At 43.1% G+C, this 16,583-nt stretch overlaps 1 protein-coding gene across 1 annotated transcript in view; it reads right to left on the reverse strand.

The window, feature by feature from the left end:
* SMC4 (structural maintenance of chromosomes 4) overlaps positions 1-16,583 on the reverse strand; it is a 77,725-nt gene that overhangs the window by 60,871 nt on the left and 271 nt on the right. Inside the window, exons 2-6 of the mRNA XM_038747939.1 lie at positions 14,322-14,425; positions 13,351-13,473; positions 12,899-13,077; positions 11,972-12,163; positions 10,055-10,231 (exon numbers count right to left, since the gene is read on the reverse strand). Coding sequence (XP_038603867.1) covers positions 10,055-10,231; positions 11,972-12,163; positions 12,899-13,077; positions 13,351-13,468 — 666 coding nt within the window. The 5' untranslated portion in view covers positions 13,469-13,473; positions 14,322-14,425. The remainder of the gene's footprint in view (positions 1-10,054; positions 10,232-11,971; positions 12,164-12,898; positions 13,078-13,350; positions 13,474-14,321; positions 14,426-16,583) is intronic.

Genomic DNA, 16,583 nt, shown 5'->3' on the forward strand with positions numbered 1-16,583 from the left:
TTTGAATACCTACTGCAAAACCACTTGAATGAAATTTATGATGACCAGATAAAAACAAACAAACCTCCCTTCCCATTCAATGGCATGAAAAAACTAGCATATTCTTCAAGATGCCCTTTGACTTTTTATATATGACTAAAAAAATATTTTATTAATCTATGTATACATTCTTGTCTGGATTTTTAGTAGGAAAATCGTCAAGATCACGCAGTTCAAATCGATTCTAAGGATTTCAGTCAACTATATTTCCAAAATTGCCTTTCTTTAATGAGTTCATATAAATACCAGGAAAAAGACCATAAAATAAAATAAAATTTTAAAAAATTTAAAAAATCCTCAAGCTTCCCTAAGATATCCCTCTAGAACGGGTGTATATTAACCAAATCATTACTAACCAAATTCAACACAGAATTCCCAAAAACCAATGCTGTTCAAGCAATTCTTTAGGAAAAAAAAAACACACACACACAAAAACCAATTCTTCAGAGCAGTGCCCAGATAGATTGATGACCTCAAATGTCCCAACATAACAATTAATCATACAAATAAAAAAAAAATCAGAAAAGCATTTTGGCTTATCTTTAATATTCTTACTTCACAAGTCTTCTGGGAATTAAACTCAGACATGTCCAAACAAATCCAAAGCAGAAGTTGTTTTTATGTAACCCAAACTTTAACTGTATTTGATCTAGATATAACAAACCACAAAGGTTTAGGTTTTAAAAATAATTGGCAGTAATATAAAAATCATCTCTCAGCTTTCAAAAAAATTTAAAAAGCAGAAACCTGCTTTTAAAAATGTAATATGGGAACTAGACAGGCAAGAATTTTTAAAAAATCAGAAGAGACATCAGCACTATTTGTACCTGTAAAATACATATTCTGTACCATCAGAATCTCTGAACAACATACTGGAAATGAGATCCAAAAAACTCAGTGCAGCAATTGCTAAAAGATATTGGAGGCATGTATGTAGAATTAAACCACAAACATCTCCATCTAAATTAATTAATTCAGGTAAATAAAAGGTAAACATTAATCACTAGTAATAATTGTAGTGATGGCATTTGTTACTAGTCCTACCTAAAGATTGAGTTAATCAAAGGGGTTTAAGTTGCAAATGGTATCTGAACAAAAATCACAAAAGGAGCAGCAGTTATTTGGGGCAAACAGATCCCCTTAACCAGATACAAAGAAACACGGAAGTAGATGCATTTACACAATGATCATCAAGGACGGGTAGGAAAAAAAAGAATGTTTTACACAAAGAGTGGTGTAGTTCTTGCTTGACTCCATTTTTGTTGAATTGAATATGTTTTGGTTAAGATCTTTTAAAGAACCCAGACTTACTTCATGATGGGAAAGCAAAAAGATAGGATCACAGAACTGGAATTTCAGCTTTTAATTATATCCTTCAAGATAACGCATTCAAGTAATCGCTTTAGAAAAGTTTTACAAACACACTGCAAGATCAAGTAATACATTAGGTCGATCTTATTGGGCTCGCAGAGGCTCTGCTAAAGATTAATCGAGATTAAAGAAGTCTTCTAACCAATGAGAATCAATCCTCAGATGGAGAAGATCCCAATGCACATCCACGTTTGAGTTTCTGAACAGCAGATTGGTGTTTCTACAGATAACACCCTTACCAACAGTATGTGGAGAAGAGAGATAAAAGGTCTGATCGGCTACCCATAAAACCAACTCTCTCTCTCTCTCCCAATTTGGTTCAACACCAACAAATAACTCCTCTCTCTAAATGTCACTGTCTCTATGTTGCCAAGTAAGCGCTCAATGAATACGATTGAATGAATGAATGAAATGTGCACAATTTCAAACCAATTCTTGTTGGTAGAGTAGATGTGAGGAAGAGGGGAAGGTAGATTAAAACGTGTCTGTTGTAAAAGAAAAATAACTAAAATACCATGGCTTGCTAAATCAAATCACTTAAAGAGCCGTTGCTGCTGGTCACAGTGGTTCCTTCATTCGATCGTATTTACCTGTGTGCAGAGCATTGTACTAAGCGCTTGGAAAGCGCAATTCGGCAACAGAGACAATCCCTACCCACCAACGGGCTCAGAGTCTAGAAATTGTCTTCCTAAGTTCAAATGCCTACGACTTTAATAACTAAATCACAACTCTGTTGTCTACTGTAGCTGCAAAAATAATCCAAAGAAAACGTTGAAAAACAGGGTTTTAAAGAGTTTATTCTAAGATACAAAATCCAGGTCGCTTTCAAATTCAGAATAACAAGCAAGAGTTCCACCAACAAAAGACAGTTGCATAACTGCCATATAAAAGGAGATTGCAAACTGTCTCTAGACTGTAAGGTCACATTGGGAGGGGAATGTGTCCATTATAGCATTGTGTTGTACTCTCCCAAGTGCTTAGCACACTGTCCTGCACACAGTAAGTGCTCAGTAAATTTGATCGATTGATTGCAATCTCCTTGATAGGGATCATGTCTACTTATTGTACTTTCCCCAGGCGCTCAGTGCAATGCTCTGCTCATAAATGCCACTGATTAGTTAATTCAACTGAAGTTGTCTGATAACAGATTTCAATCAAATCCACCTGTTAAGCATAAAATGATCTTATAAATGATCTCCCAGTTCACCTTGCAGGCAATTAAGAATGGAATGATTAGTTTAGGAGTTGTGGCCCTATGGTCTGTGTTTAAAAAACAAAAAAAAACCCCAAAAGTCATTTTCAGTGATAAATGGCTGGAGTTACCAAGGAACACAAAAGTCCATCCGATTGCACCTTTATCTTAAGTACTAAATTTTACCAATAAATTGAAGCTAAATGCTCAAAGAAGACCCCTCTATTCACTTTTCAGAAATTAGTTCAAATCTATTTTAGCATACATAAAAGTTATTTCAGATCAGATAAACCAACTAAACATTCAGATGGTTTCTAGAAAATTAAGAATATTGGAAATCATTAAATTATTTCTGTATTTTGAAAATGCCAAACTACAAAAAACCCTACACTAGCCCCACAGATCAACCAGTCAATGAATCAATTATATTTATTACACGTTATTACTGTGTGCAGAGCACTGTACCCGGTGCTTGGGGGAGCACGATACAAGAGTAGGTAGACACATTCCCCGCAAAACACTTTAATGACTGTTATCCACTTTATAGAGGTAGGCACACACTTTCATACCCTCTCATGAAGAGAGGCAAATACTCACCTTCTGCCATGTCAGCCCCAATTAAGTAATCAACGGGTTTGATCGAGTGTCTGCTTGCATGCTAAAGTACTCTAATAAGAGCCGGGAGGAGAGCAATAGTATTACGGAACTAAATAAACCTGACCTCTGCCTTCAAAGAACTTACAGTCTAGCAGGGGGGACAAACAGGAAGCAGCGTGGCCTATTGGGAAGAGTAGGAGTCTGGGAGCCACAGGATCTGGGTTCTAATTCTGGCTCCGCCACTTGTCTGTTCTGTGATCTTGGGGCAAGTCACTTCACATCTCTGTGCCTCAATTTCTTCAACTGTAAAATGGGGATTAAATACCTCCTTTCTCTTATTTGGACGGGATGCCTCATATGGGACCGGGACTGTCCAACGACTTAACCTGTATCTACCCCAGCGCGTAGATCAGCACCAGTCACATAGAAAGCACTTGACAAATATCATTAAAAAAAGAGACAACAAATTATAGTTACAATGAAGGAAGAGGGCATATGCAAATGAATTAGTGCTTAATTAAGAATGGTTAAGAAGAGGATACATGGAGTTTAAGATGCTGGCAGAGCATTCATTGCAGAGATAAATCAATCGACAGCATTTGCTGAGAGCTCATTAGGTACAGAACACTGTACTAAGCGCTTGGGAGAGAACAATACAGCAGAATGGTTAATTAAGTGGGTTAAGAATAAGATGCTATGTTTTGATTTGTATATATCTATAATTCTATCTATTTACCTTGATGCCTGTTTACTTGTTTTGATGTCTGTCTTCCCCATTCTAGACTGTAAGCCTGGGGTGGTAAGGGATTGTCTCTACTGCTGAACTGTACTTTCCAAGCGTTTAGTACAGTGCTCTGCACACAGTAAGCGCTCAGGAAATACAGCTGAATGACTGAATGAATACATTAGGTTCTAGGTACTTAGATGTTTAGCTGGTTGGGAAGTGCAGACATGTCAATCAATTGTATTTATTGAGCGCTTACTGTGTGCAGAGCACTGTACTAAGTGCTTGGGCAGTACAAGTTGGAAACATATAGAGACGGTCCCTACCCAACAGTGGGCTCACAGTCTAGAACATGTCAGTTGGTGAGAGAAGCAGGGGGAGTTTAGAAATTAATGGGGAAGGCTCTGGGAGAGAGGATTTCAGAGGGCTCTGAAGGTAGGGAGAGCTGTGTGATCTACCCGATATTAAGGGAGAGGGACTGAACAAGAGGTCACAGGCAAGATGCGGGATGCAGTGAGAAACAGCTTGGCCTAGTGGACAGAGCAAGGGCCCGAGAATCAGAAGGACCTGGGTTTTAATCCGGGCTCCGCCACTTCTCTGCTGTGTGACTTTGGACAAGTCACTTAACTTCTCTGTGCCTCTGTCACCTCATCTGCAAAATGAAGAGCCCCAAGAGAGATGGACGGTTTCCAACCTGATTAAGTTCGTAACTACCCCAGTGTTTAGTACCGTGCCTGACACATAGCAAATGATTAACCAATACCCTTAAAAAAAAAAAAGAGTGAGAGAAGAGTGGGTAAGTAGGAGGGAGAGGGCTGACCGAAGGAAGGTCAGTGGTGAGGACTGACTGCTTGAGGTCAACAAGAATGAGCACGCCATATGAATTTATTGAGGAGTGGGGAGATGTGTGCGGAACAAGTGTTTAGAAAGTGATCTGGACAACTGAATGAACCATACGGAGAGGGGAGAAGCTGGAGGCAGGGAGGTCTGCGAGGAGGCTGAAACAGGAGTGGAGGTGGAATACGACAAGTGCTCGGAACTGGGTCATAATAATAATAATTACAGTATTTGTTAAGTGCTTACTACGTGCCAGGCGCTATTCTAAGTTTTGGGATAGATACAAGGTAGTCAGGTTGTCCCAAGAGGGACTCACATCTTAATCCCCATTTTACAGATGAGGTAACTGAGGCCCAGAGAAGTGAAGTGACTCCTCACCCAAGGTCACACAGCAGTCAATGGCGGAGTCAGGATTAGAACCCATGACCTTCTGACTACCAGGTTTGTGCTCTATCCACTATGCCATGCTGTTTCTCTAGCGGTCCTAGTCATAGCGGTTTAGGTGGAGAGAAAGATGCAGATTCTGGAGATGCTGCCAAGGGAGAACTGACAGGTTTCAGTGGCGGCCTGAATATGGGGGTTGAGAGACAGAAAGAGACTAGTGAAGGAAACGGTTGCAGGTTTGAGAGGCGAGAAGGATGGAGGGTCAACGCTGATGGGAAGTTAAGTTGAGGAGGGATTTGGGAGGAAGAGAGGAAGAAGTAGTTTTGGTTTGGATACATGGAGTTTAAGATGCTGGCAGAGCATTCATTGCAGAGATAAATCAATCGACAGCATTTGCTGAGAGCTTATTAGGTACAGAACACTGTACTAAGCGCTTGGGAGAGAACAATACAGCAGAATTAGTGGACATGTTCCCTGCCCACAGTGACCTTACAGTGAAGAGGATGTCTTGGAAATAGGAGAAAATGCAACAGGGCCGAAGGAGAGAGAGGTCAAGGGCCCCTCCTGGTTGCTGCCATCTCTGGTTGCACGGCAGCAGGAAAGTTGGCTCCAGAGTGGGGCTGCAGGAAAAGGACGAAAGCCCTGACCGGTTTAGCGTTTTGCAAAACTGCCTAAGAATGAGATAGGCAGGTGGGTGAAATCTGAGCCTCTATAGGTCTATGGCATTTCCAGTGACAGTGCATGGATCCGAAAGCCGGACAGTGGAAAAACAGGATGGAAAGAACATCGATTCTTTTGAAATGTGGGGTTGGAGAAGGCTTTCGCATATACCAAGGACCGCCCGAAAGACAAACAAATGGATTTCAGAGAAAATTAAATCAAAGTGGTCTTTGGAAGGCCACATGTCTCGACTTAGATTAGCATATTTTGGACACATAATCAGGAGGACTCATTCTCTGGAGAAGACACTAATGGCTAGGAAAAGTCCAGGGAAAACGAGGAAGAGGCAGACCAGCAGCTAGATGGACAGAGACAGTAACAACGATCACGGAAGAACCACTAGAAAGGTTGTGGATTATGGCGGAGGACAGGACTTTGTGAAGAGAGTATATCCATGGGGTCCCTATGAATCGGAAACGACTCGACGGCACTTGATAATAATAAAAGTTTGAATGGGATCTGTCCCCCATTGGTGTGCAAATGGGTTTGGAAGTCTGCTCTGCAGGCCCTCGGCCTCCCTGACCAACCGAGCCAGCTCACTACATCACCGCTCCCGACTCTCTCTACTTCTCCTCAGGGATTCGGGGGCTTATCCCAGGAACTACTCCCATTCATTCTCAACCACAGCCCTCTAATGCTGAGGCTATTTTACAGAAACGTTCCTCCGCCAAGTGTTTTCTTCACAGTGAACACTACTTTGTCCCCTCAGTGCAGTCAGGGGCTTTAGTACAGGAGACACTTTTCTAAGGCCCACTAGAAATTTGTGGATACCCGATTCCATCTTGTATTAGAGAAGCAGAGTGGCTTAGTGGAAAGATCACAGGCTTGGGAGTCAGAGGATATGGGTTTTAATCCCAGCCCCGCCACTTGTCTGCTCTGTGACCTTGGGCAATCCACTTAACTTCTCTGTGCTCCAGTTACCTTATCTGTAAAATCTGGATTAAGACTGTGAGCCCCACGTGGGACAACCTGAGTACCTTGGTTTTACTCCAGTGCTTAGAACAGTGCTTGGCACACAGTAAGCGCTTAAGAAGTACCATAATAATCATTATTATTCTTATTTAATAAAGGAAAATTCAGAAACAGCTAGGTGTGAGTCTTTTATGCGTGTTTATGTACTAGTCGGTTCTCAGGCAACACAGGTTGTGTATTCTTAAAGAACCCCTTGTTAAAAACACCCGCTCATGCCTTGACTATCAATGCATACAAACGTATAAATGTACGGTCTTCTGACACCACATACTCCCTAATTCTACTACTGGGTTCCATTAAAACACTTACCAAAAAAATCACATTATACAGGAGTCGGCTGTTTTTATGGTTCCCTATTTTATGAGGCGCGCTGGGAGTATATTCCTAGTACAGTTGGGTTCAAAATTCCCAAGAAGCCTCCTTTGTTCTCACAGTGCTATCAGGGCTTTCTTACTAGTAGTATTTTGTTGTTGTTACAATTCAGCAGGATGGAGAGTGGGCCTATGCAGTCAGGGTGGTTATAACTTTAGACTGTGTCTTCAGACTTGCCTCCTTACTGACAACAATTGACAACTGCTGCTTGGGAACATTGGTTCTCCATTCTTTGCCTTTTTCCCTTCCTACCAGTCCACCGCAACCCTGGGCACCACCCTGAGATCATGCAGGAAAGCAGAGGCGTGAGAGGAGGTGGGGTGGAGGTCAAACTGTTGGGGTAGCAGGAACGTCTAAAAGCATGCATCAGCGCCATGATGTGCTGATATCACGGTACCCGAAGCAGGTTCAGAAAAACAATCAATCAAGGGTATTTATTGAGCGCTATGTGCAGAGCACCGTACTAAGCGCTTTAGTAAGCACGCCCCCATCCGTAACAAGCTTACCGTCTAGAGGATGACTTATGTTGGACTCTGCAACACAATCTCTGCTAATATTAGGGGCAAACAAAATGGTAAATATGAAACTTCCATATTTGGACTAAAAATACACCTTTCTCCTTAAAAATGATTTTTCAAGACGTGTTTGGCCCACGCAGACATATCCATTTGTGGGTTGACTGGGTCTTTGAAAATGGGAAAACTAGTTTAGTCAGTTAAAACCGTCCTCCACTTTAAACACAGAGACAGCTGAAGAGAGAAAAGTGCTTTATACTTGGATGGGCAATAATGAAGTTTTAGACTGCTTCCTTCTTTAGCCATTAGGTACATAAAAACTGATGGCTGACCCTAAAGAAAAGCAAAAGGAGCCAAGAATGAGACAAGAAAAAAAAATGCAGAGAATTAAAATGACGGTGTAGCAGGAAGAGAAAGTGAAATTAGGGAAGACTATTGGTAAGCACAAACTTGTTTGTCAGTCATCATTTTTTTTCCCCCCACTGAACTGTAGAAGATGTTTTGTGAATGAGCGGCCGGAAAGTCTAACACAGACTGGCATGGGAAATAAATTATTTTACTTCCAATTAACTCAATTAAGTCCTGGTACAAAAAAAGAGCCAGATCACACCTTAAATATTGTGGGAGGAGGGAGGGGAGGGGAAAAAAAGAAAACAACCACCCACAGTTTTCTTCACAATATCCTTTTCAATAATTTTTAGCTTCACTGGTGGTTAGGCAACAATTATCTTCACTACATTTGGAAAAAATGAAAATCCTTTCAAATTAAAAAAAGCTTTAATAGTCCAATAATGGGTTTTGAGACAAAGACGAATCAAAGCACAACACGTGAATTAAGGGTAAGTTTAACTGAAATAAACAAGAACTCTCCATAGTGCACGTAGTGGGGGGAGGGAGAAAGCAAAAATGTTTACATGCATACTTGAATTAGGGCATCCTCTTATCACCACCCATTACTTAGGAGAAAAACCCCAAAAAACTCCACTCCATAATTTTCCCTCAACGGAAGAACTACATTCTAATACACTTTTCTTATTCCCAGGATTTACTGCATGGCAAGAGTTAAAATAGAAAAACTTTACTAATAATTTTTGCCCGGCTCCTGTTGGGGGCGCTTTGAAGGATTCATCAAACCAAAGGAAAATAGGGGAGACACCTTAAAACATTCATACCTACTCAATTAATTTAAAATATAGTTGAGCAAATCAAAAGACTTGCATTTATTGCTACTCCATCACATATTGAGCTTTTGTTGTAATATGCCTCTAGTGATTCTTGGGTGCGGGGGAGGGGCCCAGAAAGAGTTTAGAAATCCGCAAATATAACTGGATATCTAAAAGCCTGGCTTTAAACATGGAGGACGGATGGGAAGCTAGACAGAACCAAAGGAAGTGCAATTTTCCCCAGGACCCCAAGTGAAGAGAAAAGTTCAAGGCTCACTTGTGCGAAAAACAGATTCTTTAACAAAAATGAAACTAAATCCCTATGAAAAACGGTGGCCACCCCTTCATGAAACTTATATTATCTTCCCAAGATTAGGCATCTTTTTTTTTTAAGCTATGAAATACCCAATAAAATATCTGACCTGCCAAGAGCAGGATAAGGAGGGAATAACTGGGCACTAAATGCATTTCCAAAGGGAAGTGAATACTTTTCAAGATCAATTTCAGGAAAAATACCAGGTAACACACTTTACTCCTTTTTCAACTCGGCAGCTTTAAATGTCATGGAGTCAGAATGCTAATTTTCTTCCCTGCTAAAGCTTTCATTTAAGAGATGATGCATTTTAAAAGATCAATTTTAAGTTCATAGTGGTTTAGCCCCACAAAGACACAGGGCCAAGATGAATCCTTTCACTCTGCATGTACACAGTCTTAGTTGAACATATTCGAGTTAATAAAGGGGAAGAGCAGGGAGAAAACCAGCAAAAGATGCCAACACAAAAATATTCAATGTAAGCATGCTGCAGACTCCCTATCACGCTAAAGCAGCACAATAATATTGGGGTTTAAGACTTCACTACACCAATATTTACGTGCTGCTAGAGCGTAATGAGTATGTCAGTTCTTCTGTTCGCCCCAATGTCAGGAAAATTATGAAATAAGCCATGTCTTGAATGGTTTCTTTTCCTTAAATTTCTAAAGCAGCAAATAATGATTCGCATCTTGGCTATACCATGCAAACCATGATGTGCTGCTATAGTAGTCTAAGGCCTCCACATGCAGGATTCTTTACAGAAACAAAAAAACAACCTACTTTGGTTCTAAAAAGCACACCACCACCCCACGTGCACTGTTAGTACTCTCCGAAACTAACTGCCCCCACACTTACCTGTAAGATTAAAAATCTGTTGTGATCCAAGTCAATTCCATGGCTCCGAAGAAGAGTTCCAACATCTTTGAATGTTTTTTTCTTCCCACTGATGTGGTAGACAGAAGTATTATCTCTGTAGGCAGTTCTGGATACACAGAAATTGCTGTTAGGAATGACTTCATAATCATCTCCTTCCTGTTTTGAGGAAAAACAAAACCAGAAAAACAATTGTTAGCATTAAGTCATAGGGCTACTTCAGATTTCACTCCTAATAAAACTATGCCCTCTTTTCCTGCTGTTACTAGACAAACAGCACTTTAGCTTCCAGTTCTAAGGCTTAACGTGAATTTCAAAGAAATATGCACACCTCGCTAAACAAGCAGAGTGTATGCTTCCTGAACAATACACAAAACAAAAACAAAACAAAAAAACCACACAAAACCAGCAAGGCACTCTTCAAAAGCAACCCAGACAGCAAGGCACTCTTCAAAAACTTGCTTCGACTCAGGCTATTTATTAATCTTCCCTATTTTACCCCGGTTACTTTTCTTTGAAAAAATAATAAAATATCTTTATAATATTTAACAAAAGCTACCCACCTCCCCCCACCCACCAAAAAAAAGAGGTCTCCCTCAGAGAACGGTAACAGAGGCATGTCAACTTATTTTAAAAGTCCTCATTTGTTAAAACCATTAGTTTGTCCCTCAAAAGATGGGTCACCTGATCTGAGGGAGAACAGGGACAAAGAGGGTTAAAATGGTGAGATACAGGACTGAATATTGCAAAAGAATAATAGAAATTTTAAGAGTACTTGGATGACAAATTAAACATTCTTGGTTATCTTAGTTAATAATCAATTGTTTTTTCAAGACCATGTACATTTGAGAAAGGGGGAAAAGGACAAAAAAAAATCACTTCAAGTTTTCACATCGCAAAATGTCAATACTAAGAAGTCAATCAAACGAAGAGTTTTGAAGACTAGCATACATTTCTACAAAGTCGATTTTACAAATTCATTTTTCAAATGAAAATTTAAGTCAGATTCCTCTTCACCAAGAACGAGATGCATGGCATCTTTTTCTCTACCCTACTGATTGCTTCTGGTCTGTTGAAGAAAGCTCTTTCTGAGATTGACTATGAAACAATAAACTAAGCTTTTTACACTGCATTTGCAACAGAAGGTAAATACACTTCTCTATTTTATTAGGCAAAAATCGATTTCCCTACTGTTTTAAGTTCCACCTTAGGGCAGCATCGGGCCGCAAATTTTAAGCTGCAAATTATTACCTTCCAAAAGATTATTAAAAGTAAAATTTCCCCCGATCTTCGTTAAATTAAACAAGCTCCACAATTTTCTAATCGACCGGGTTTGGTGTAGGAAAACTAGCTGGATAATGACATTCTTCTCCCCTTTCAGTTATCTCTCTATCTAGAAAACCGAGGATCAGTTTGATCCTTAACTCTTTCAAAAGTTCTGAAGGTGAAACCCAATAAGCTGACGAAAACCCGTTTTATATCACTACAGATGCGCACACGCGACACAAGCCTCTGAAAGTTTGAGTGCAACACTGAAGCATAGGAAGATGAATGGAACAAACAGGGAACTCTGTTTATCATGAAAGTTTTCAGGTAATAAAGATCACACCACCACTCTGGCTCAGTAGAAACATAAGCCACCACGTGAATCCAGGTTACAGGCAAACAGATACGGAAAATGGATTTTAAGGTTTTGTGGCGGGAAGATTTCGGTGTATTTTTGTTCACAAATAGAGTGCTGCACGAGCGATTTCATTTATAAACTTCATTTATAAACTTCAAACCGTTTTTAGAAAAATGGTTCACTCGAAGAAGGGAACTTTTAAAGATCTCACCCGCTCCCGATAAAGACGATAAAGCACACGCCAGATATTCTGATAAACAGCAGGAGAACCCTACCTTATCAATGATCTTTTGAAAATGAACTTCCACGGTACAACTCTGAATGTCCTCGTGCGCATCAGAATTATGGATCAGTACTGAGAGTTTTTTGGATCTGATCTTTTGCGCCCGATAGCCAAACACAAAAAGCATCGAATCAATCACATTTGATTTGCCGCTACCGTTCGGCCCGATGATACAAGAAAAACGCTGCGTGGTAGACAAAAACAAACAACTTAACACCTTGAACCCAGGTAATAACGAACATACGTTACTTCGCCTGCAGACAGTTTTAAAGCGCCGTCTCTTCTGGCGCAGGAAATGGCGAATTATTTGAAAGCTTAGTTTTTATTGCCAGAGGTAAAACAAAAAAACCCCATTAAAATACTTCAGGTTGAACTCGGATTTTCAGGTTTTACAATACGGGCGTTTAAAAAAAATAAGGGTGCCAAAATTACTCAGCAACATTCTAATGTCAAATTCCCCCTGAAGATCTGCAGATTTCGCTTTCTCACCGTCCCCTCAAACCACCCCTCCTCCTAACTGGAAAAAACCCCCCAAATCCATACGCCGCCTAAACATCTTTTCCACTCGAGGTTCCACAAAACAGTCAAATCGATTGGTATCGAAGGATCTAGAAACCATTCTGCCCGCTGTTTTCGTTTTTCGAGCCAAAGCCGGCACCCCGTGTTAAAAAAGGGTCTCGGCTCCGCCGACGGCGGTCCGTTCGTTTAGACTGTGAGCCCACTGTTGGGTCTCTATATGTTGCCAACTTGTACATCCCAAGCGCTTAGTACAGTGCTCTGCACACGGTAAGCGCTCAATAAATACGATTGAGTAGGGACTGTCTCTATATGTTGCCAACTTGTCCTTCCCCAGGGCTTAGTACAGTGCTCTGCACACGGTAAGCGCTCCCTAAATCCGATTGATTGACCCCCCAAATACCTTATGAAACGGTCCCAGGATTTTTTCCCCCGCGTAGGATTTGAAGTTCTGGTTGACAATGTGAGTTATCATGAGGCGCGGCGCTCCCGCTTCATTGGTCATCGCCGGAGGTGGGGGAGGAGGGATGCTACCCAAAATCTCTTCTAAACTTCGATGATCGAACGGGGCGCTTGGAGGATCTGCAGGGGCGAAAAAACAGGAGGGGCGGGGGGGATGGGGACGCAAAAGGAAACCTTGGAGGGCAGCTTGAAAAATCGGCTCTGGGGTGATGAGAGAGAGAGAGAGACAGAGAGAGGAGGGGGTGGTGGCCTGAGTGACTTTTCCTTCTGGTCCCTGGGCACATTCAGCCCAACTGTGGCGTAGGAGGGGTTGGATTGGGTAGGGCAGGTGTGGGTGTGTGGGGGTCCCCCCTTGGGTGGCGGACCCGGTTTGGGCGGTGGTTGTTCCCTGACCTGTGTGGCCGTTGGGGTCGGGCTCTGGGGGCTCCGGGGGTTCCGTCTCCGGGGGGCGGAGCTGCTGCCCGTCGGGCTTCCTCTGGGCTGGCCCGGCCTTGGCGCTCCTCCGAGGCATGGTGGCTGCACGGACAGACGGACGGACAGTCGGAATTGGGACCAGCCGGCGGCCACAACGGCCCCGCTCCCTCCCTCCTCCTCCTCATCATCCATCGCATTTATTGAGCGCTTACTGTGTGCAGAGCCCTGGACTAAGCGCTTGGGAAGTACAAGTTGGCAACCTATAGAGACAGCCCCTACCCAACGGTGGGCTCACAGTCTAAAAGGGGGAGACAGAACCAAACATACTAACAAAATAAAATAGGATATGTACAAGTAAAATAAATAAGTAAATAGGGTAATAAATATGTACAAACATATTACAGGTGCTGTGGGGAAGGGAAGGAGGTCAATCGTATTGAGCGCTTACTGTGTGCAGAGCACTGGACTAAGCGCTTGGGAAGTACAAGTTGGCAGCCTATAGAGACAGTCCCTACCCAACAGTGGGCTCACGGTCTAAAAGGGGGAGACAGAATCAAACATACTAACAAAATAAAATAAACAGAATAGATATGTACAAGTAAAATAGAGTAATAAATATGTACAAACATATATACAGGTGCTGTGGGGAAGGGAAGGAGGTCAATCGTATTGATTGAGCGCTTACTATGTGCAGAGCACAGGACTAAGCGCTTGGGAAGTACAAATTGGCAACATAGAGAGACGGTCCCTACCCAACAGTGGGCTCACATTCTAAAAGGGGGAGACAGAACCAAACGTACTAACAAAATAAAATGAATAGAATAGATATGTACAAGTAAAATAAATAGAGTCATATGTACAACCTCCCTGCCAACCCCCCGCTGCCCTAAAAGCTCCCCGAAAGCCGAGGCGTACACCCCCCGACCCCCGACCCCCCCCCCAAGTCCCACCTATTAAAGCGGCACCGATTCCCCGACGTGATCCCGGTCTGCTCACTCACTCAGCAGGGCCCCGGGTCTGGGTTCGAGAGGCCGACGGACCAACGATAGGCCCACTGAAAAAGACCGGCGGAATGAAAGTAGGCACGCACACACACACACACACACACGCACACACTCTCTCACTTTGTTTTCCCCGCCATTTAGTTTCTATTCATTCATTCAGTCGTATTTATTGAGCGCTCACTGTGGGCAGGGCACTGGACTAAGCGCTGGGGAAGTCCAAGTTGGCAACATAGAGGGACGGTCCCTACCCAGCAGCGGGCTCACGGCCTAGAAGTTTCTGGAGCTTTTAGACTGTGGGCCCTCTGTTGGGTAGGGACTGTCTCTCTATGTTGCCAACTTGTACTTCCCCAGCGCTTAGTACAGTGCTCTGCACACAGTAAGCGCTCAATACGATTGATGATGATGGGGCAGGACCACGTCCATACGCAGGGAAAACAAACATGCACTCTCTCGATTGTATTTATTGAGCGCCCACTGTGTGCGGAGCGCTGTACTAAGCGCCTGGGAAGTTGGCAGCATACCGCTTAGTACAGTGCTCTGCACATAGTAAGCGCTCAATAAATACGATGGATGAAAGGCGGCCCCTACCCCAAAACAGGCTCACTGTCTAGAAGGGGGAGACACACAACAAAACAGCAGCAGCAACCTTGCAAATCCCGGAGCCAGGGCCGAAAAACTCTCCCACTTCCCAAGCCCAGTTTCACCGAAGCTTCCCCAACCCCGGCCCGGATTCGTGAGGGGGAATCAATCAATCAATCATATTTATTGAGCGCTTACTATGTGCAGAGCACTGTACTAAGCGCTTGGGAGGGACAAATTGGCAACATCTAGAGACAGTCCCTACCCAACATTGGGCTCAAGTCCTGGAGGCTTGAATCCACCGAGGACCTCTGGCTTTTATGACTTCATCATCCTCATCGATCGTATTTATTGAGCGCTTACTATGTGCAGAGCACTGGACTAAGCGCTTGGGAAGGACAAATTGGCAACATCTAGAGACAGTCCCTACCCAACATTGGGCTCTAGTCCTGGAGGCTTAAATCCACCGAGGACCTCTGGCTTTTATGACTTCATCATCCTCATCGATCGTATTTATTGAGCGCTTACTATGTGCAGAGCACTGGACTAAGCGCTTGGGAAGGACAAATTGGCAACATCTAGAGACAGTCCCTACCCAACATTGGGCTCTAGTCCTGGAGGCTTAAATCCACCGAGGACCTCTGGCTTTTATGACTTCATCATCAATCGTGCTTATTGAGCGCTTACTATGTGCAGAGCACTGTACTAAGCGCTAGGGAAGTACAAATTGGCAACATATAGAGACAGTCCCTACCCAATATTGGGCTCAAGTCCTGGAGGCTTCAATCCACCGAGGACCTCTGGCTTTTATGACTTCATCCTCAATCGTATTTACTGAGCGCTTACTATGTGCAGAGCACTGGACTAAGCGCTTGGGAAGGACAAGTTGGCAACATAGAGAGACAGTCCCTATCAATCAACCATCATCAATCGTATTTATTGAGCGCTCACTATGTGCAGAGCACTGGACTAGGCGCTTGGGAAGTACAAATTGGCAACATATAGAGACGGTCCCTACCCAACAGCTTTTTCCCTCCCCCCGCAGGTTGAAGAAAACAAAGTTGTTTTCCCACCGTGAACCGGCCGGAGAAACGGGGGCGGGGAAGGGCTCGCTAAAGGAGCCGGACGGCAGGGAGGTGATATGTTGCCAATTTGTCCTTCCCAAGCGCTTAGCACAGTGCTCTGCACATGGTAAGCGCTCGATAAAGACGATTGATGATGATGATGACAGGGGGCGGCCAGCCCTCTTCGGGGACCCCTCCGGCTTCCCCTCCCCGGCGACGGGGCCCGGAGGGGGCGATGACAGCCCGCCGGGAAGGCGACGGGTTATATCATCCTCATCATCAATCGTATTTATTGAGCGCTTACTCTTTTAGACTGTGAGCCCACTGTTGGGTAGGGACCGTCTCTATGTGATGCCAATTTGTACTTCCCAAGGGCTCAGCCCAGTGCTCTGCACATAGTAAGCGCTCAATAAATACGATTGATTGATTACTATGGGCAGAGCGCTTGGGAAGGACAAATTGGCAACATCTAGAGACAGTCCCTACCCGACAGCGGGCTCACGGTCTAAAAGGGGGGGAGACCAGACATACTAACAAAATAAAATAGAATAGATAGGTACCAATA

This window comes from Tachyglossus aculeatus, chromosome 1 (assembly GCF_015852505.1).
Source record: "Tachyglossus aculeatus isolate mTacAcu1 chromosome 1, mTacAcu1.pri, whole genome shotgun sequence".
Taxonomy (NCBI): Eukaryota; Metazoa; Chordata; class Mammalia; order Monotremata; family Tachyglossidae; genus Tachyglossus; species Tachyglossus aculeatus.